Source organism: Prunus persica, chromosome G1 (assembly GCF_000346465.2).
Source record: "Prunus persica cultivar Lovell chromosome G1, Prunus_persica_NCBIv2, whole genome shotgun sequence".
NCBI classification, from domain to species: domain Eukaryota; kingdom Viridiplantae; phylum Streptophyta; class Magnoliopsida; order Rosales; family Rosaceae; genus Prunus; species Prunus persica.
The window spans coordinates 22,683,851-22,706,907 of NC_034009.1; the positions used below are offsets into that span (position 1 = coordinate 22,683,851).

General features: G+C 36.8%; 1 protein-coding gene and 1 long non-coding RNA gene across 4 annotated transcripts; one reads left to right on the forward strand and one right to left on the reverse strand.

Moving 5' to 3' along the window:
- Positions 194 to 5,597, reverse strand: LOC18790319 (protein NRT1/ PTR FAMILY 6.1). 3 transcript variants are annotated; one of them, XM_020565564.1, is made up of 6 exons: positions 5,052 to 5,596; positions 3,374 to 3,436; positions 2,571 to 2,819; positions 2,207 to 2,424; positions 1,457 to 2,037; positions 194 to 1,289 (listed from the first exon to the last, which is right to left on the reverse strand). In XM_020565564.1, exons 3-6 carry the CDS (start codon positions 2,806 to 2,808, stop codon positions 413 to 415), a joined length of 1,914 nt encoding a protein of 637 aa, XP_020421153.1. In that variant the 5' UTR covers positions 2,809 to 2,819; positions 3,374 to 3,436; positions 5,052 to 5,596; the 3' UTR covers positions 194 to 412. The 3 variants fall into 3 exon arrangements, with proteins under 3 accessions (XP_020421153.1, XP_020421160.1, XP_007227293.1); XM_020565571.1 differs by lacking the exon at positions 3,374 to 3,436 and having other exon boundaries at positions 5,052 to 5,597; XM_007227231.2 differs by having other exon boundaries at positions 3,374 to 5,596.
- LOC18792731 lies at positions 17,338 to 18,312 on the forward strand. Its single transcript, XR_002269756.1, has 3 exons — positions 17,338 to 17,490; positions 18,030 to 18,076; positions 18,246 to 18,312. It is a non-coding gene; the product is annotated as an uncharacterized LOC18792731 (long non-coding RNA).

Below are 23,057 nucleotides of genomic sequence, written 5' to 3' on the forward strand. Positions count from 1 at the left end.
GGTAGGTTTCTTGTTTCTTGTTTCTTTTGCTTTGTAATGCACACCAAATTTTAGCTGTAATTCTGTACTTAAAAAGGTGGGTGGACAGCAGTGAATTGAATGTGATTGGTCCATTGGACCAACCAATCTTTAAGGGGGATTGGTTCATCCTCCTACCCTTACTCCTATAGTTATATGCACTTCAAATTGAATATTTTGTGAAAGCCAAGTAACCTTTTGGTGACATAGTGACAAATAGATGCAAGTACAACTTGTTGCCAAATAACCAACCTATGATGCTAAACACAAACTGTAATTCCTGCTTGCTTAAACACTTGCTTACATGTAAATCTGAGTTTTTTTTTCTTACAAGCAGCAAAATTAAAAGCTAGGAATATAGTGGGAAAATGACATTTCATCCCATTAATGCTATCTATCCACTGAGGGATTGTTCTTTTATGTTGGCTAGAATCTGCTTCTCCATCTTAACCCCCTGCTCTGTCCTGTACTTGTACCTACGTGCGCAATATAGAAAAACGCAGAAATTGATGACACTCAAAACTGTGAGCAGCCAGTAAAAATAATCAAATCTGCCAGTGTTAATGTTCTGGGACAGCCAAGATGGCTTCTCTGAGCTTCCTGTGACAGATTTGATGATGCTGTTCAATATACTGGCTGCGAAGCAACCTAAACCCCCGGCTAGAGCAGCGTAAGCGGAGCCTATACTTTTCATGGCATCTGGGGCTTCTTCATATAGAAATTCTAGCAGCCCCACTACGCAAAACACTTCAGCTATGCCAATGAGGCAATATTGGATCAACAACCAGAATGCACTGAAGTCTGACATTGCACTTAAGAAACTACCCTCATATCCATGCTCTATTGCATAATTTCTTCGGTACCTTTCGAAAATTGCAGCCCATGCCACAGATAGGATTGAGACTGCCAAGCCTATGCCCACTCTCTGAAGCTGAGAAGCTCCATGAGGGTGACCGGTGATGCGCCGGGACAGCGGGACAAATGTAGAGTAATAGAGGGACAGTATAAGAAATATGCTGAGGCCAGGAAACACTGGCATGCATGTTACTGGGAGTTTAAGTTGACCCATATGGGTGTTTAAAGTGTATGCCTGCTGGACTGAGAGAGTCAGATACTCTGTCAAGACTGCACTCAGCATTATTGTGCAAGCTGGTATTGGAATAAGTTTCAAAAGGATCTTGACTTCCTCTACTTGAGTCACAGTGCAAAGCCTCCAAGGACTTGGGTCTACACCATCCTCCTTCAACTGCAGAGCTGCTTTGTCCAAACATCTGCAACACAGAAAACATCAGATGTTATACAACAGAGGTGACGGAACATAATAATAAGTTTTGCTTTGAAAAGCCAAAAGTAGGATTTAGTGTGGAACAAACAAGGAATTAAAATGATCTCACATATCTAACTCAGAAAGAGTAGTAAAAAGTAAACGAAAAGATACCTAAAATCGTTGGTGTGAGCTATCTTTCCACTGCCCTTTATAGCAGATTGTTTTCCAGGAACCTCATACAAGCCTATCAACTCACTGCTAGAAAAAGGCGCGTTCCTTTTCCTGTATGCAGCCACCAGAACTTGAGCAACGCGCGTTAGAGGGCTGCCTCCTGGAAGTCTATGCCTGTATAGAGGGGTACCAACAAAGAATACCAAGTTTGATATGCCCATAGCTAATGCCAGTGACCCAAAGGCAAATCCCCAACCAAGTTTGATTTGGATATAGACTACCGCAGTAAAGGCCACAATTGCCCCAGTGGTGACAGAAAGGTAAAAGAAGTTGAAAAACCTATCCAGGTGAGACTTATAATCTTTACTTCTTTCATCAAACTGGTCTGCCCCAAAAGAAGAAACGCATGGCCTTATACCAGCAGCTCCAAATCCAGTTATGTAGAGAACAGTGTAGAGGTACGTCATCTGCCATGGTTTTGCAGGCTCACACTCGCCCAAAAGGAGGGCCAGCTGATCACAATGGTCTTGTTTTGGCGCCAAAATGTCCATTGTAGCACATAAGGTTATTCCTGTCAAGCCCTCCATGAAAACAAATAGAGAAAGAAAAATGTGGAAATTATCAGCTCACTATTGAGTTTAATTGAAGACAACATAGCAAGACCAGTATATAGAACTCTGTAGCTTCAGCATATGATTGGAAAAGTAATTAACTTGTTAACATTTCATATGTTCATATATGGCTACCTACCGCAAGGTATATGGTTGTGAAGATTGCTATTGTCCGATATCGGCCAAGATATGCATCAGCCAGAAACCCACCAAGGACAGAGGAAGCTTGTGATATTCCAAGGAAATTGTTAACCGCATTTGATGAACTGCTGAAGGGCCTATGCATAACATAGATCATGAAGGCCACCATGTTAACTGAGAGACCGAAATAAGCCATTCTCTCTGCCATTTCATTTCCTGGACAAATTAAAAGTACTTTGATTGTGATCAATGCAATCTATTGGACTAAGCTGGAAGAGGATACTGATTTCTTTTCCTCAACTTTGGAAGCAACCGAATTAAGAACTATACAGAAACAAAATATGAAAATTATGCTTATTTACCGAATATGAAGAAGGCAGCAATCCAACCACCCGTTTTTGAAAGATCAGCAATAGGTTTGCCATGGATATTAACTGGTGTAGTTCCTCCAGTATAACCCCGTCCGAAAGCCGTCCGTCTGTCATCGGATTCAATGAAGTAAAGTCCAAGCTTCTTTCTGTGATTTGAGTCAGGATTTCCATCTAAACTAGCTGGTGTCACTAGCCCTCCTTCAGGTGACTTAATTTCTCTGGTTCCCATTTTATAACTCCCTGCAGGAATCCCCAACAACCACAATATTTTTATGGTATATGCTTTATATACAATGAGTATCAAAACTCTAAAGTAGGTTTACACAACAAAAAAAAATGAAGAGTTTCTTGTGAACAACAAAGATGAAATCATGAAACTCTAGAGCTTAGAACAGAGCAATTTCTTCACACCTAAAATACTATAATCCTCCACTTAGAGAAGCAAGCAATCTATGGTAACTTGAAAATACAGAGTTTTGGGAACACTCTGAAATCTTTTCCATTTTCTAGGGGAGTGGATTACAGAGAAGGGACAGAACATGTGAATATGTGACGCATGGTCTCCAAACCCTTTGAAACTAATCATCAATTCTACTCACAAACAAATGGAACGACAAAGAACAAACAAAGTACTACTATAAAAAAATCATATACGGCTGATTCATTGTCATACAGAGGGCATGTTATGCATGATCTCTGAACTGTTGAGCTTGCAAAGTCCTACATATTTCATGAACAACCAATTTAAAAACAGAAAAGAACACACCCCCCACACATGCTCATAAGAATCATACCCTGATTTTAATTCCCACCCTTATGCGCACATGAGGAACTGTCTGAAAGATTGAAGCTTGAAACTGTGTAGATAGAAAGAATTAACCTTGTGGGTTTGCGAGTGATGAGATTTTAGACCAAAAAGGGAAGCGGCAATAATAAAGGAGATCCAACCAACACGTGAAGATCTATAGAAATGGATCCAAAGGCAATAAATGGTACTAAAAAGATTTGAAATAAAATTACAGAGAGAGAGAGAGAGAGAGAGAGAGAGAGAGAGAGAGATTAGAGGATGCATTTAATGGCCAACTGTGTTGGTGGTTGTGGGTGAAACAGCCACACTGCAATTGCTGCTGAATGAGAGGACGTACAGCTTCATTTTCTCCATATCAATTAAACCCAACTAGCCTAGTTAGCTTGGTTTTGAATTTGATCACCACCCCCATAGCTTTGAGCTGTACTATCTGGCATTTGAACGTGAAAAATATGGGTAGCCATCGATATCGTTCGAAGGTGTTGATGTATGGTTAAATGCCGGATGGTCTGCTCTGTTAAGCTGCTTTTTCCTAGTTCACTTTCTGGTCCACCAAACAGGATTTAAGAGTGGCCAGGTTGTGGGTCAAGTTTCAACTCAATTCAACCGAGTCTTTGTAAAGGAAGATGGAAGTTGAGGATAGGGTTTGATGTGACATCAACAATGAATCAAATATAAATTCCAAGCAAAAAAAAAAATAAAAATGCAAATAACTCATTCCTTTTATTTTAATCTCTCTACTATCTAGAGCACTCAAAATGGGATCGATCGAGCTCTCCACTAGGGTGATCAAATTATGAAAGTTTGGAATTGGACCTAATCTAATTGAGTTTCTATCTACCGCTAAATAAATACTTAGGTAAGAAGTCATCATCATCCCTGTAAGAAATTTTCAAATACATTTTAAATGTGACTTAACACAATTCGAATTCTTTTTCAGACAGACTCAAGAATGTAATTTATATTTCAAATTATTTATTTTTCAATGCCCTACCTAAGATCATTTATAACAAAAATGAGCCAAATCATAAATGAAGAAATCATCTAATTATAATTGAATAAATAGATACACACGATTAATTTGATAAAAATACTACAAAAGATTATGATGATAATCAAATAGATGATTGATTTCTCATATTAATGATGATTTTTTTAATATCGTGAATTTACATTGTAAGATAGTCCCCAATATGATAATTTGTGTCACGTTAAGTTACATACTGCTTTCGCCTCAATAAAAAAAAAGTTTTTATCAAAACTAACCAAAATTTATTCTCTATTTTTATAAATATTAATTTTTATAAAAAAAAATCAAAAATAGCCAAAAACTCAGTTAAATAGACTCAAATGCCCTCAAAACTAAAACCCACATAAATCTAAAAACCAAAAAAGTGTTTAGGAGGTTAACTCAAAATCAGAGATGATACTCCAGAAATTTTTTCTTTTTTGGCCAAATAAAAATAAGATATGGTAATATCAAGTTTACATCATGTGCGACAACCATGCTGGTCCAACAACATTGTCTCAATTGCACTCCAACTCACCCAAGAAACAAACGCTGCCACCAAATAAGCCAACTTTTTGTTTTGATCCTCAAACTTCAAAGATACCCATGGAAACATAGTCCATAAGCCAAAACTAAAACTTTACTATTGGCTTACCAAGAAGCAGATGACAAACTTCGGATTACAAAATCCAAAATGACAAGATCATGCTATGGATTTGGTTTGGTTGAAAGACAAAGGGGTTGAAAACCTTCAAAATGCTCACATCATACACTGGTTCAAATTGCCCTGCGTCCCAAGAGCTAGCTTTGCTGCAAAAGTAATATTAAGTCTTGTTGGGTGTAGCCCTTTTTTTTTTTTTTTTTTTTTTTTTTTTTTTTTTTTTCTTATAGTGATACATTTGAATCATAATAAAAACATGGAGAAGGTAAGAAAAAACCCGTGAAGAACGAATTATGTTGTTGAAGAGTTCCTCACAGCTTCCACCATGTATGCTTGCAGTCAGAGATGAAGAATGGTGTGGATGTGTGGATTGTGTTTGGGAAATGATGGGAATGTGAAGGACGGAGTGGTTTCTGGGAGAGGTGTATGAGGTTGTGGTTGATGAATGTTTGAGTGAGAATTGTGCTGGGATAGGTGATCTGGTAGGAATTGGAAGAAGGATTGTGAATCCCAGGATGTGATTGATGAAAGTGTTTGGAATGGAAGTGGTATTTATAGGGAGAAGGAAATGGGACACCTGATTTCAATATGACTTCTACCTACAGCACTTACAATTGAAAATCAGTTTCTTAGCTGCTGCACTTCACCAACAAATCCCACTAGAAGCAATACCTCATGCATAGCTCATCATGACCAAGCATCAATTATGTCATGCTAGGGTCAGAATGAAGAACAAATTTTTAGGCTCACGAATTGGGCTTCTCTTAATCAAATAACGACTTTGAGCCCACCATCTTCAAGTTCAGAATGTCTTCTTTCCAACTACATGTAATTTGGCCCAATCCAAGCTCGTATGAAGAAGATAAGTACGAAACGAATTTCTAACTCAGTCTCTAGTTTTTGCCCGTTTTTGCACCATTTTGCTTCAAATGCCTCAAGTGGTACCTAGAGCTCAATGAACTGAATAACAAACACAAAATAGATTAAAAGCACAAGTCATTACTACAAAATAGTTAAACCACGACACAAAATAGACGACGGTGCATCTTAAAACCGTCGTTATGTTTAAAAAGACGACGGTGTTTTTAAAACCGTCATGATATATCATCTTATACACTACTAGTGTTAGATTGATTTTTAAAAGACGACAGTTGTCACTAACAAGCGTAGTCTTTTAAAACATGCTGAACAAAAAAAAGGCCACTTAATTTTTTTAAAACGCTAAAAAAAGGCCGCTTAAGTGCTCGAGAAATTTTCAGATTCTCCCCGTCTTTGACATATAACAACTTTATGAAACAATTAAGCATACAAGGTCGGTTTGCAAAGCTGGATTGACTGGCTTTTTCAAGTTTTTTTTATCAATTTTTTCTTCTTGGTCCTTATTGGTTTTGTAAATAATAAATGTCTGTTGAACAGACTTAGAAAATGGAGAGATTATGTGTTGAAATTAATTTGGCTTTGCTTTTATTTGGTTTTTTCCGCCACCATTATGAACAGACTCAAAAAATGGAGAGATTGCTAAGGGAATTAGGAGAACAAGTGTTGGAGTGACAATTTTGTCAAAATATTGGAAAATGTTTTAAGTGAGTTTCATTTCATGGTTAGAATTTCATATTGTACTGATTCTTCTTTCGGATAAATTTTTGTCCCTACTCTAAGTCTTGCTTTGGCTTCTTATGCTTATGCAGTCACTCCGCCGGTCGTGCTGGGAAACCGATTGTGAAATGGACTGAGGTTGCACATTTCATTCACTCTCTCTTCCTTTACTTTTATTGTAGTATAATACCATGATATTCTTGTTACTATTGTTACCATAAGGTGTCCTTGATTAATTATTTTTAGAGCCCTACTCTATTGCAATTGTCTTAGGTGCAAAAGTTGGTTGCAGAATAGAGCGCAAGAGTTGCCAAACGTATTCAAAATATCTCTGAGCAATAGGGAATTCACCCTTCGAATAAGGCACTCAGAAGTTCTGAAGTACCTAAAGGTGCTTCTCATAACCTCTTGTTATTTTTATGTCTAGGATGTAGTAATATGCAAGCTTGTAAGGCTTTTTGCAAACTGGTTAAATCTGATTATTGTATGGTGAGCTCATTTATTATAGCCAAAATAGAAAAATAGTGAACCACAAACCGACCGAGCTAGTTTAAGTTTTGAATTGTATTATATACACTAGTTTATAAATTTGTCATTCTATTACCCGCTAGCCACTGAATGTCATATCTAATGTAACAACCCAAACCTTAAATAATAGTTAATTATTAATTTATTAAGAGGAAAATACAATTTTGCCTTTGGAATAATTTATTTAAAAAAAAATTGACTTTTTGACCGAGAAAGAATTTGATGATTCCACACACACCGTTGTGTAGAGCACGACGAGACGAGTCCGTAGACATGAAGTGGGCTCGAATCGGAGTTATAACGAAGAAAATATGGTCAAAGTACGTAGAGGGGCAAAATGGTAATTTGAAAAGTTTGAATTTTAAAACCCCAATTCTCTCTCTTCTCCCTCAGTCTCTCTCTCTCTCTCCCTGCGATCTCTTCTTCCTCTGGTTCGAAAACCCCCCCAGCCGAACCTCCATAACCACCCAGCCACCGCTACACCTCGCCCCGACCCGCCGGACCGGACCCAATCGCATTGGAGTCAGCTCCGCCGCCAAGCCCAACCTTCCCTGCCACTAGGCTGTGACGGTTTCGTCGGAAAAATGGAAAAATCCGGCCGGTTTAGTTCGAAATTTCATAGCCGTCGATCTCCGTATTCTGGCCACCAAATCGGACAATCAAGGTATGGATCCACCCTCCATTTTGGCGCCAAAAATAAGTATTCCTCGTTTTCTTACGCGACGGTACATTTTTTCGTCGCGCTAAGTTGTCTTTTGAGACGAAAACTCTCGTCGCGCAAACTTTTTTACCGCAAAAAAAAAGAGCCAATTTTCTATCCATCTTTGCGCGACGAAAGCTTAGAATTGTCGCTCAATATTGTCATGCGCGACGATTTTTGTCGTCGCGCAAGATTTTGGCGCCAAAAAAAAAACCGGGTTTTTATCCACTACCTTTGCGCGACGAAATTAATTTATGTCGCGCATAGATTGTTTGCGCGACGAATCTTTTTGTCGCGCTAGTTTTCTGTTATTTGCGCGACGGAATTTTTTTCCCGTCGCAATAGTGCTTTTTGCGCGACGAAAAAATGTTCGTCGCGCAAACTTCCGTCGCGCAAATAGTAAATCGTAGTAGTGGTAGGCCAGCTTTTGTCATGAACTTATTACTTTTCCCTTTATGGTGTTGTCAGCAGTGACATTTTTATGACAAATTACTGATATGTGAGTGCAGGTTATGCTCTCTTATATAGATTACTAATAATAGATTAATTTTTTCTTTAATTTGATCCAGGATAATTATCAAGTGAACTTTGTTAGATTAAAATGTATAACACATTACTTATAAATCATACACTTATACATATGTTCTTTATAGATGTGGAGACGATACCGGTGAGTTCCTATCGACATAACAAATTGTCTACCCATTTTTGACCTGTTCACCAATGAAGGTTGGGTACTTTCAACCAGTACTTTACATGCAAAATTCCTATGGAAATAGCTCTCTTGCCTTTTCTCACGCATAGATGGACATGAGCTTCTCGCTTAAATTCTCACATTCTAATCTGTCAGCTTTTTCCACCTGTATATAATATATAGTAAATTATAATATATCGGCAGGGTAGACTGAGTTTGGACTGCAGATTCAAATCTGCATGTGCAGTCGGAATTAACAGTCTGACAATATATGTAACTATATGACGAGGAAAACTTTTGGAGTATTAGTAACTTTCAATTTTAAACACAAGAAAGTTATGAACACGGCGTAACTTTCTTTAATTCCAAGTGATTGTTACAGAAAAAATTAAGCATTCCGAATACAATTTCGCACGCGTATTGAAATATATACTAGAGCTTCAAAAGCAGGTGGAGGGATTAATTCGAAAGAGGGGGGAGCTCTTATCAAGAGCTTATAAGCAAGAAGCTGCAATGCATGAGGAGAAGCGAATAAAAAGCACAGCTCGGAGCTCATTATCTGCCATTTCAACCTATCGGCTTAGTGATGGAGCAGTAGCAATTCAAATATCTACCTTGAAGACTCACAACAATCTATTATCTGAGATATTGCTAAATTTGGAGGAGGAGGGGCTTCAAGTTCTAAATGCTTCTTCCTTCCAGTCATCTGGAGGGAGGGTCTTCTAGATCTATAATATACATCTTCAGGAATGTTAATTTTGTACAACATATGTTTAGCTTGCTTCGATCTAACTAATTTGTTTACAAAGTGCCACAACTAACCAAATATAGATTACTAAAATAGATTACTAATACGTTAATGTTGAATTTAATATTTAATTTCAAATAAGTTTCTAAATTAATTAATACATTCATTACAACCATTTGAAGATTTTTCCAAATTCAACGTGTGTCATTAGTTACACCTCCCATAACACATTAAGTCATAAAAAGGGGTAGTTTTGGAATCCGAAAAATACAATAAATTAGATTTTAAGTTATATTAGGTAACTTATTTAGTTGGATCCTAATCATCGGGTATTATTTGAAAAAATTGGGTATTTTAAATAAAAAACTAAAAGAAAGGGTTGTAGGTGATTTAAAATGAATTTTATGGGTCTAAGCTCAAGAAATGAGGAAACACTGATGCAGTTCGATGTTAATAAAATTATCATTTTGTACGTACCCCTTGATCGACAGGAAGCAGTGAACGCAGTGAGGAATACAAGCTGTTCATCTTCTTGCGACGGTCACGCTCGCTAGCATTATGGTTAAGCTTCTTCGTCATTGTGGAAACGCCGGAGTAATCGCCGCCAATAGTAGTGGAACGATCGAGGTCAACGTGTGGCTGATGAGACGGAAGGATATGAAGGAAGGACTCTGCACTTTGATCAATAGAACTGTCTCTGTAGAAGTAGTTCTGATCACGACTTAAGAGATCCTCTGAAGGCCATGCAATGGTTGAAAACAAGGGAGGAGATAAAGCTAGCATGATGTGATGATCAGTTAATTTGGGGCTGCGTATTGGCCAAATTTTCTTAGAAAGTGAGATGATCATGTCATCTATATATACAAACACCGTCGTTTTCATGATTCATCTCAGCATTTGTTAATTAAAATATTGGTTTTTTTTTTCTTTAAAAAATGAAAATATGCAAGATGGTTGTGAAAATGACTTGTCAATTTCCAATGCGCGTGAGCATGCGTCCTTTGTTGGGGAAGCGATCTACGTGGCTAAACCTATGTATTATTAGTATTAGGGTTTATAGTTCTATCATTAATAGTAATAATACTGTCCAGAAGTACTACTGTCCAGTCTCTACTTAGAGCAACTCCACCCCTTAGGGCAAAGTCTAAGGCAAGGGCAAGCTAGGGCAAGCAAGGGCTGACACTATTCACGTGAATAGTGTTAGCCTTGCCATTTGTGGTTCCACCCACAAGGGCAAAGTCTAGGGCAAGTCTAGGGCAATTACTATTCATTGTACTTTATTTCCTATTTTTTTATACTTTAAATCATTAATTTTGATAATCTTTTTAATTAAATTTTTGGATAAGATTTTCGGATGTGAATCTCGGTTGCCACGTGTCTTATTCCAGATAAAAAGATTTGGTGTGAAAAATGAATTATGTGAGTGGAGAGTAGAAAATATTGTATGGAGAAGAAATTGTATGAAGATTTGGTGTTGAAAGTAGATAAAATGGTTAGGTATTTATAGGGAAAAAATACATACATTTTTGGTATTTTTTTTAAAAAAATTTCAGAATTTTTTCGAATTTTTTTGGATTTTTTAAAATTTTTTTGGCCAAAAAAATGAGAACCGTAGGATTTCTGAAAAAAATCCAATCGGAGCCACCCGGTGACGACACGTGGCAGTAGCCGTTGGAGCTGACATCATCGATGACGTCACGATGACGCCAGCGCACTTCAGTCAAATTTTTTTTACCGTTGGCGCGTGTATTACACGCGCCAACAGTAAAAAAATTTGATTTTAGTGCGCTGACGTCATCGCTGACGTCAGCTCAACTCGGGCTCGAGCCCAGTCTGATTTCGCCCTTGGGCCTGCCCGGGCTCGTGGGACCCGCAGCTTGCCCGGGCTGGATTGCTTGCGCTGGAGCTGGACTCGGACTCCTTTTTGCCTTTTGCCTGGGCCAGCCTCTACCGCTGGACTTGCTCTTATACATGTCTTTTTGTCATGGAGACCATGTGCTGTTCTAGGGCATGGTTGGAATTCAATTTCATGCTTAAAAATCCATAATTTTGCATAAAAGCTTCATATTTACTGATTTTTTCAGATACATGCCTTCCATGGAGTTGGGGCCCTTGAGGGATATTCCTAATATAAAAAAGAAAGCTTCTCAGAAATTGTTTAAGCAGCAGGTAACAGTAACAAGCAAGCTTTTACTTACTTGACTGCTTTTACAACTCTTGTATCGTGATTAGTGTACAACTTATGCTACTTTACTTAATTTTGTTTCAGGTGCTTCATCGAGGCAAACTTTTAGCATCATATAAACACATGGTACTCATCTTCTTCTTTTACAGTCTTATTTTCTTTTCTTGTTTTATTAGAATTTACACATCTTTATTTTCGTTTTCTTTTTCGGGAAAACTTAGATTGGATGAGGAACTAGAAACATTTTTCGTCTTAGTTTATCATGTCTTCAAATTGTCAAGTGCTTAACTCCTGGCAGGAGGAAAATATTCTGTTCTTATTTTAGAGTGGGACTTACATCATGTGACCACATTTTCAAAGAATACAGTAAGTCTGGTTCTGGTGTTGGACTTGTTCACAACCTCAGACTATAACAAACTAGAATCTAGCTGCTACTTGATAATATGACTTCTTATTGTTTATATAATCAGCGAGTTGTATTATCTAATCTAAAAGTAGACAGCACATAGTGCTTGTTTTGACAACATTGAGGATATTAATTTTAGAATAACACATTGGTACATCAAATGTTCTTTCAGGATCATGTCAAAATGATTCAGATAAGCACTTTGGACCTAAAAGTTACTGAATGATAAGTTTGGTTTGACTTCTCTGGTGATTATCATCTTTATGACGTAGAGTTATATATTAAATAATAAGCAAGGATCTTTATGACGTAGCATTGTTTAATCTCCAGGTCTCAGTTGTAATTCACATGGTTAGCATTAGTAGATCCATGAAATGCTTTCTCAAAGGCGCAAGCAGTAGTCCACTTGTACACTTTTCTGGCTATTCCAAAGATAAGAATGATCCTGGGGATGGTGGTGAAATTCTAGTCTTTACATTTTGGACGATCTCTTGCTTCGGTTAGTTAAATTAAAGATCATCTATACTGCGTCTTTCTATATGATATTGATTGATCATGCCTGTATCTGTATGTTTTGTTCTTATTCATACAATCTCAACTGGAATAAACCCAGTTTAATTTTGGGTTCACTTTAAATTAATTTTTAGTTATTATTAATTGGGTCATGGAAACACATTTGATTCAAAATGGCTTTCCTTAGGTCCGTTATGCACCTACCAAATTAGTTATCTTTGTTAGTTTTTAGGAATAATACACACAATCGCCATGTGGTTGCAGAAAATCAAGAACTAAATCTTGATTTATGACAATAGCATTAGATGATATTATGCAAGTAAAATACAAAATTATGCTCTGTCATTATGAAAGATTATGTTTATCTTGTCACAATGTGGAAGGTTTTTTGTTGCTTGAAAATTTTCAGATTCCAATCCACCTTGTGTAGTTACATGAACACGTGCATGGTACAGAGGTTCAAATTTTGTGATGAGTTTCTCGTCATTTTGTTAATAACTAATTTGAGAGGTTAGGGAATAATCTCAACTGACAAAAGACAATACGGATTAGGACAAAAAAAGGGAATATAGTGTTGAACGGAAAATTTTCACAAAAGCAATTAGCCAAGAATTTGACTTGGGTTAGAATTGAATTTGTTTTGTCCCTGCAATCTTATCAAGAAAAACATATAAAAATAAAATAGATGTATTTCAGTGGTTTTGAAACACCAAGAGATAAGTATCTCGGTTGAGAAGTGGTCATCAGCTTGAATTCAAACTCATCATAAGATAGCCTCTATATAAGAGGCATGACACGAGGGGACGAAGAGGAGGGGAAAACAGCAGGAGGACAGAAAAAGAGCAGAAAGGAGAACAGTCATAGCAAGAAGAAAAATTAGCAAGCAGACTTGAGAAAGGAAAGAGCCATTTCAAGGTAAAAAGATTAGTTTCATGGCACAAATTTTCTGATTTTTTTTGCTCAAGGGTTCCTGGCCATGATGATTTCTATCATCATAAAAAGGGTCAGTAATCTCTCTAAGGGACAGCTCCGCTCAAGTAATAATTCCGAGGATACGATCGGCACCTAGCAGTTTGTTTGATCAATCCACAGAAATTCTTGGCTATGATGATTGAAATCATCATAACCAAGGTTAAGAATCTCTCCGAGGCTTGGCTCCGCTCAAAGAACTCCAGCAGTGTTTTCAAGTTTGCCTTCCATGATGATTTCAATCATCATGTTTTATGGCATAGTCTATTCCATCATGCACCACCAAATAAGCTCTTCCAGGAGCAAAGAATCCCTCAAATCATGGATGTAGAGATGAACCCACCATGGGATCAAAATCAAAAGAGCGAAAGCTTGTAATTACAAGTCCCTGTGTAAAATCTATGTATGAAGCATCCGAAACCAAAAGGGGCGCATGGAAATTGAATTGCCTCCTCATGAGTGTTAGCTGCCTGCAAGGCAACGAAAAAAGCCAACAGAGGAAGAATGGAGCAAAAGAAAAAGTGGTTATGTGTGTTGGGTTTTGTTTGTAAAAGAAAAAACAATGGACGTAAAAAAAGTAATGAAATAAAAAAAAGGGGGGTTGTATCGCACAGCCCCTCCTCCCTCTCTTGAATATTTCTTTGGTTTATTCTGACTGAGAATTGAGTAAAAGAAAAGGACATGGGCAATGGTACAGCAACAGCAAACAAAAAAAAAGGGAGCTGGCAAGGCAAGTACCACAAGTTCTCTCTTGGGTTTCTGAAGCAAAATGACAGGTGGTTTCCTCCACCAAATAGAGAAATCTCCAAAACCTTCAAGCTGGCAGCACAGTCTCTACATACAAAAGAGAAGACAAGAGGTCAGAAGCATGGAAACAGACAAAAGAAAAATCAAAAGAAAAAAAAAAGGAGTTCATGGGGTGGGTTACCACGTGAAAGGCAAGATGATTTCTCTTTCCCTTTGTCTCGGGTTATTGACCTTGGGAAGGTTACAGCACACAAAGGACAATAAGAGAAGTTGTCTCTTTTGGTTCCAAGTCAGCCCGGAAGCATCCAATTAATTGGAGGCTCTTCAATTGCTACTGCTATTGCTGCCCATGCCAAAAAAAATCCTAGTTAGTTCAATCAATAAATAAAATAAGTAAGATAAAAGAGAAGAACTAAGGAATGGCATGCAGGTTACCACGTGAAATCCTCTTCTCTTTGATGGTGCAACAGGTGGCTTTGAGCAAGGCTATGTGTTGGTCTGGAGAAGCAAACAAAGAAAGAATATCAAAAGCATTCTTTTTGCTGGTGATCTTAATTTGTGGGGCACATGTCTTTCTTTATATAAAAGAAATACATATAGCCCAATCCTATATGGACAAGGGGTTTGCTTTCCTGGAAGATCCAGGGGTTCCAAATCATGAAGGAGGTCAATTCAGATTTTACTTGGACAGGACTTTTATCCTTGGGTGTCTTAATCAAATTAGAAGACACTTGTTAATGGCACCAAGCTATGAGGGACCAGCTGGAGCAAAGCAGGGCCACTTTCCCTTCACGGTTGCATCATTCCAAACAGCAAGCAAGACCATTGGGTCTCTCTACTATGCCTTCAAGCATCTCAAACGGCAAGAAAGATTGTCATATGGCTTGGCTGCTCGAATGCTTCCATCCCAGGATGCCTTCAGCAATACATAGCAACAACAACGAAAGGACAATAAAAGGGGAAAGGCAGCCGTGAGGCTGTGAAAAAAAAAGGGGGCTTGTGAAACAGAACAAACCAAATGCTCAAGAAGGAGTTTAGTGACGAAGAAAGCATAAAAGCTCAAGGCAAAACAGAAGTGCCTCACGCTTTGCTTACAAGTCCACTTAAAAAGGACCAATGATTTGCTCCAAGTTTTATCCTCAACTGTCATTGTGCAAGTCCTACTTGGACCAAGACTCATGAAGTCTTTCAAGTCCCTCACATCACTTTTGGTGACTGCAACAAATGAAAACAAAGTGTCCAGGCACTTGTGCTCCCTTGTATTCCAAGGGACGAAGACATGAGTTCACTACTTGCAGTACCAAGCTATGCAAGCAAGTGCACAAAAGTGTCAGCAAGGGTTCACGAGAACTAAATCAATTGACGGTCAAGAAGGCTCAATAAAATGCTTACGGCATTCGGGTCTATCTACCTCAATTCAAATGCAAGATGGCTACCAAACATGCCCACAAAATCTCAACAAGAAATATGGGAATCAATCACTGTGGCAAAGAAGCTATTCAGAAAGGAGTGTCAAGCGACTCAACCATACTGTGTCGAAGACTCCATTCCAAATAAATGATTGGTCGTGCTATGAGCATTGAGCTCACTCTCAAAAGATACCAAAAGGAGCATTAATATGGATTAACAGGCTTATCAACCACAATAGCCCATTAATCTCAAATCCTCCAAATCATGCATGTATACAAATGCAAATGTCAATTGTAGAGAATTAGTGGGTTCATCAAAATTGCTCATTATTTTTCTTGGACATTGGAAAAAAGAAAAAGGGTACAAAACCATCCAATATTTCCCATGGGTCATCTACCCATGCAAATTTCATTGAGATTAAATTCAAATCTCTTAAACACAAATTCTCAATTAGTGGGCCACACTTAAACATTAATTTTCAATTTTTCCCATAGGTCATCTACCTATGGAAACCTCCAAATTGTCCCAAAGACACAAATTCTCAATTAGTGGGCCACACTTACCCATTAATTTCTAAATTTTGGAACTACGTCGGTTTGATCCCGTCAGGGGTACGTAGGCAGTCTAACATCCCAATAGACGCAACCGCAATCAAATTTAAATATCTGGTTTATCTTAACCAAATTTTGCCAAAACACTTTCCCAAACGCAATTGTCAATGTTTAGGAAAAATTAATGGGATAATTAAAATTACTCATTATTTTTCTTGGACATTGACAACAACGAAAGTAGTACAAAACCACCCAATTTTCCACGGGTCATCTACCCATGAAAACTCTAATGAGATTAAATCCAAGTTTCTCAAACAGAAATTCTCAATTAGTGGGCCGCACTTACCCGTTAATTTCCAAATTTCGAACTACGTTGGTTTGATCCCTTTGAAAGGGTACGTAGGCAACCTAGAGATTCAATCTAGATGCAACCATCCCAAACACAATTTCATATCGAATCCCTAGTTTATTTAGCTAAATTCACCCAAACACTCCTTAATCAAATTCATTCAAATTCCTCATTTTGCGATGAGTCATTTATTCATTGTGAATCTTTGAACTACGAGTGGCTTGATTCCCGCAAGGGATACGTAGGCATCCTGAGGTTGAACTTGGGAGCAGTTGCAAAATCAAACACACACGTTCTGTTTCTTTATGATGGAATCAAAGGGTGTTCCCTTGAAGCAAGGGATTGTAATTAAGAGACTTGCGTCTCGAATGGGTCGAACCTAAAAATAATAAAACCCCGTTATTTAATTAGTGGTGGTGAAATTATATTAGGAGGATCACATTTTCCTTCAACATATAGTATATGAGGGGGTCTCTATTCAAACTTTTCCTTACTAGCAACATTTGTCCCTTGGTACTGTGCGGTTAGTAAAAGAGTCAGCAAAAGAGTGATTGTGGTACTTTGCATCAAAGTAAAAAATCTGTATATGTATAAAGCTACTGTCATATAAGTTCCACATGATTGTGAACTGTGAATCTTGAACAATCTCAGAAGAAGTGGCAGAGGAGCTTGTCCAGATGTTTATATTGGAGTTAAATTTGAAGGTAAGTTGCTGCATATTTGCTTCTATGGTAATTTCAGCATGTTCTTAGTTATAATTTTTTTTTTGGTCACTTTATTACTTGTTTGTGCTGTTTTGTTTGTGCAGCGTTTGCTTGTGGTGGAGTTACTACTTACTATCCATTAGTTGCAAAGTTCCACCTTTAAACAGTTTGCCTTGGTCAGATGAGCTTTATCCGGGAGAATTTAGTGATTTGAGTATATGTAACTTATACTCTGAGGAAACTTGTAAGCCAGTCTATCCAAGATTGAATGATCAGAAATCTGAAATGCCAGCTGCACGATTTAACCAGCAGCCAGATCATGATGTTTTGCAGGTATGGTTGCCATTGATTTAAGCTATTGGTAAAATATGTTTGTGCTCGAATGGGTTCTCCTCTATTTTCGTATTTACCTAGTACATATGGAATTTTCTAGTCAGGATATACAATATGGAATCAGTTTTCTCGGATGGAAAGAATTTCCAGTATGGATCTTAAGAATTGAGAGCGATGCAGATTCAAAATGTTTTCTTATTCGCTTTCAAATAGTTGTTTACCTAAGTGAAATAGAAAATTGCCCATTATAGTCGAACAAGAAAAGTTAGGATGATATTCAGTTCCCCTGGGGGGTTCTCATCAGCACTAGGCCTCACATTCTGAAATGCAAAACATCCCTTACATCATCAGTAAAACTTAGCAGTACCTAAGCATTTTGGAGAGTAACTAAAATGATTAAGATGGGAAATATCATATAGATGGGGAATGTATGTTTACTTTAAATGCAGCTGCATATGCTGCCTGGAGAGATGACAATATCATTTAGTCCTAGTATTTGCTATGGATTTCAGTACCTCTAAACCAATTTGATTTTGCAGGTTTATCTAACAACATGGCTTGCAGAGGTGAACATAGATTCTGAAAGGTTAGAATGAACTTGGTTACTTTCTAAGGTCATTTCAGCATTCTATTTCTATTTTGATAACATCTGCGCAGTTGCGTACCGTAAATTGTTTCTTAAGTCGCACAAAAATGAAATACCATGATGCAAATTCATGTTTTAAAGGTTTGATTAATTGCTTCTCTTTGAAAAGGGTGGATGAAATATTTGTGGAAGTTGGCGATGAAATGCATGTTACGATTTCGTGAGTTGCTGGCCTGTCCAGAAACAAAACGTTTGACATTTTGTCAAGGAGGTATTTATGTTGATACGCTGAAGATTTGAGACTCTTTTGAAGCGCCCGTGTTATGTGTAAAGAGGGAAATGCTTGAAAATGCCCGAAGGTCAATTCTGCCGAAGTCCCCAAGCCCCATAGACCACGGGAAAAAACAAAGAACCTTCAAAAGGTGTAGGCGTCTACATAACAGAAGTCACTTCAACTTTGCAAGTGAATTGAAATACTGATAGTACCGTTGGGGTCGAAGGCAAGGCTCTCTGGGCCAAGGGCTCCGGGTACCTGGATTAATTGTGCAGTGTGGAGGAGGTCATGGGACCCTGAAATAGGAGCTACTCCATTACCAAAAAGCTTCAACAAATAAAGTGGGTTCAGTGCCAACACTTGGACGCTACAGCTAGTGTTGCTGCAACCAAAGTTGACTTTGAGTTCATCTTTTTATTTTAGAAAAATTATTGGGTTTGACCCTCCACTTAGATGAGGTCTGTTCTGTGTTTCTCTCGAGATACTTGTTGTAAGGAGTTGGGTTTTGACCCTCCACTTCCAAAATTGGGAAGGTGATCATTCCAATTACAACAAAACTTTTCTTCTACCTAACACTTCCATTCAATTTCAAAATAGTGTCTTCTGTCCGGCCAAAAAAAAAAAAAGTTTATTTTGTAAATTACACTCGTTTCTCTTGATCAGAAAATATTAGGAGAGATTAATTAAAATTATGATAAATTTCACTTTATTATCTGAAAATTTACTGAGTTTCAACATTTATTACCTAAGATTTTCGTCGCGTCAAATTCGCACCCAAATTTTGATTTCTTTATAATTTTATATACGTCGTAATTTTTACACTTGAGAAGTGTGTTAACTTGTGACGTGACAATGAATGAGTTCGTGTGAATTCACTTATGTGGTACGACACGAAAAATCAAAATAAAATAAATTAATTATAAATATAATTAAAAAATTTGTATGCTCTTTTTTTAAGTAAATAAAAACTTTAATAATGTGGAAGATAACAATTATATTTATTTTGTTTACAAATATATATATATATATATTAATATAAGGTCAATTATTACTAAATAATTTTTATATTTTAAAAGCGATAGTCTAAACTACAAGGAGTAGGTTGTTTCTCACACATACACTTGAACTTTAGACCATTGGTCTGCAAAATCAAGGCATTTTTCATCGGACTAAACCTTATTGACTAAATATGGAAAATTTTAGCTCGTCAAATTCTATGTGAATTTAGCCCAAATACTAGTCCACTTACTTAAAGTAATTTGGTCTCTTCAAATCCAAATCCACCCACTGAAAATCCATAAAACCAAATAGGCCCTAATTGAAATGCAAAAGTTGGTTTGTGAGCTATACTTGGACAAATGATACTTTCTTTTGAAGACTCAAACGCATAATTATTCTCTCTTGACTCTTGACAATCAAGGAAGAAAACAGTAACAAATTCAGAAGCTTTTAATTAAATCTACTATTTTTGCTGCAAACTTATAAGATTAACAAAATTAGAGCTTTTCCCATCTCTTAAAGCAACTTGAAGTTACTATTAAACATGTAATTTATACTGTAATATTATTTTACCTTTTTGTTTTTCTTTTATCAAGTTCAATGATTTTAGCACTTAATTATAGGCTAATAAAATTTTGAGTTTTTTTTTTTGGTCAGACAAAAACTCTGAACAAATGGTTGGTTAGCTAACCCAAGCCTAATAAAGAAATGCTAGCCTAAGCCCAAGTTAAATAGGAAATCCTTGCCCAATAGAGACCAATTAAGTTAGGACCCCCAACTATTAAGCCATGCAAAAGTCTTCCAATGTTTCTTGCCTGTGTATCTAAAAGCTTTAAAAATATAAGTAAAACTAAAAAATATAAGTATTAAATTATTAGGATGCCTTCCACAAACTTCATAAGGGAGATTCACTATTATACCCAATATATGAGCCTATATTATAAAAAAAAACCTATATAAAATGGACTTTAGAAACACACCCAAAGTTCATTCACAACATAACAAAAAGACTTTTAACTTCTTTTAAATTACAAAACTGGCATTGATTTCTTAAAACAAACTCAACCCCAAAACCTCATAAAAAAACCCAAAACACTGAATATGACATCAAAGTAATTTAATAATCAAAATTAAATTCAATAGGACCAGCTATCATTTTTTGAATTTTTTCTGGGTTTGTTTATAGAAGTTAAATGGTGTAGGGTTTGTTTATAATTTTAGTGCTAAAAATGGGTATATGACTAAATATCTCAAACCGCCTTCGAATAGCTTGAGTTTGCTAAATTTCTAAGAAATCACATTTCAAAATCCCGAGGATAAAATACTAATAATCAATTTTTTCAATTAAATTGTTGAAAACAAAATTGCAAAAAATAACCCACATAAAACTAAGAGCGTACAAAATTGGAAAAAAAGAAGTAAGTCATAAAGGAAGTTTCACAAATGATGTCGACAACCAAGAAATCAGAAGGACACTTATCCAACTTTGAAGATAACTCAAAAGAACCAGATGGCTTGAAAACATAAGTTTGTATGTGTGTGGATGTGGTGGTGCTCGACCCCTTTCATTGTCAATGCAACCCTGATGGCTTGAAAACATAAGATTTTTTATTCCTCAAACTTTCCTTTATATTCAATTTTTTGTCCTTGCATATAACGTTGGGGCTAATTTGTGCACAAGCGTGTTGGACCTTTTTTTCAGTATTGGGTCAATAGGTTTTGGTAAATGTGTGACTTCAAAAGAAATGAATGAGAAACCGTGTCATTTGAATATATTTGTACTTAATTTCTAGCTTTTTTTTTTATCCCCATTTTGATATTTTTATTATATGAATAGGGTTTTTGTTAGAGTTTGTATAGACTTGCATTTAGTTCTACATTGAAATGCAGTTGTTTTCTTTCATTGTTTATAAGCACTAATACTTTAAAAATACTAAATAGGGTATGAGCTTAGTGAAGGCAAAGTTGAGCCTCATCATGGTTTGGACTTGGAATATATATATTTGGGTAATAAATAAATAAATAAATATATTTAATTGTGGGTTATTAATTGAAATGGTCCCACAATTATTGCCCCAGTTTCAATGGTCCTTCATCTCTTCGTTTGGTATCAAAACGATCTTACCGTCAAAGTTTGTCAAATATTCCGTTAAATTGAGGGGCAAAAAAGTAAAATATTATTTTAAAAAATTAAAAACTGAAAGGCCCAATTATCTAAAACCCAAAAAAAAAATAAAAAAATAAAATAAAAATATCTGACTTTCCCTTCCTCAGCAAGCACGCACAATGGCTTCCATGGCTTCCACACAAAAAAATCTAACTCAAACCCATCACAGTCTTCTACCTATTCACTCCCACTCAAATCAAACCCATGTTCGCCTCCTCGTCTCTCTACCACCATCTCTTGCTGCTATTGTGATTTCTTCAATTCCTGGCTTTCAACCAACCCCCTCTTCCATTTCGGCAGAACCCACTCCCAAAACCGTAGGCTTGATTAAAAGCAGTGAGTGCGTGCAAATGGAGTATGTTGTCATGTTTGTTGCGTTTCTGTTTCCTGGTGCTCTGGTGGCTTTTGATTCTGAGTCTTTGCTATCATTGTCTTGCTTGCTGCTCTTCGAATTTATTGTGCTGGAATTTGGCACAATGCAGTAGCAAGCTTACATTTGTTTTCGTTATTTATTTATTGATGGAGAGTTAATGTATTTGCAAAAGCTAATGCTAATTAGCCTTCAAATTTTATTCACCTCAAGTGCTGTGCAATTTGTGGGCTGCCATTACTTATCCTGCCCTTCATCGAGAGAGAGAGAGAGAGAGAGAGAGAGAGAGAGAGGTGGAGGTGCGGCTACAAGTTAGGCAAATCGGCGTGTGTGGTGGCTAGGGTTTTTTGTGAGGGCTATTAATGTGGGGTGGGACAGATAGGGGGGGGGGGGTTTGATGAGGGAATTGGGGGTTTTTATTTTTTTGGTAAGAAGTCCAATTTATCTTTAAATTTGGAGCATGTGCTGTTTATGTGATCCAATTTAACAAAAAATGTTATAGAATGATCATTTTGATACCAAATGAAGAGTTGAAGGACCATTGAAATGAAAATTTTAGTTAGTAGACAAAAATGATATTAGAGCATTTGGGGAAAAATTCATGCCCAATTTTGTGAAAGATCGGGTTCTGGTCGTACGGAAATGGCCTTGGGTAGTAGGTGAAATTTTTTGAATAAAGAGTTGGGGAAATGGAGAGATACGTTGACAAAAGCGAGGGACAACCAAAGAAACGGTGAAAATCTTGGCAATGAGGTAAATTATTTGTAATTTCCATTTTATTAAATTTCATTCCTAATCTTTTTTTTATAATGTTTCTTGCATTTCCTTTTTTTTTATATTTAATTTTTCTTGCATTTTCAATATTCTTTTTAATGTTTCTTGCATTTCCAATATTCTTTTTAATGTTTCTTGCATTTTCAATATTTTTGTAATGTTACTTGCATTTCCAATATTTTTGTAATGTTACTTGCATTTACAAGATTATGCAAGCACAAATGTGGTTCGGTGCCATTGGGCAAGGCAAAAAATCATTCAATCATCAACAATGTTGGAAAGTAGTGAAAAATTGTAAACAATTCACAATTATTCCCATGGGTTTGACCATTGTGTTGAACGAAACGCCACTCTTTGATTCAACGTCATCGGATTCGCCTTTAGATTCCCTATTGGT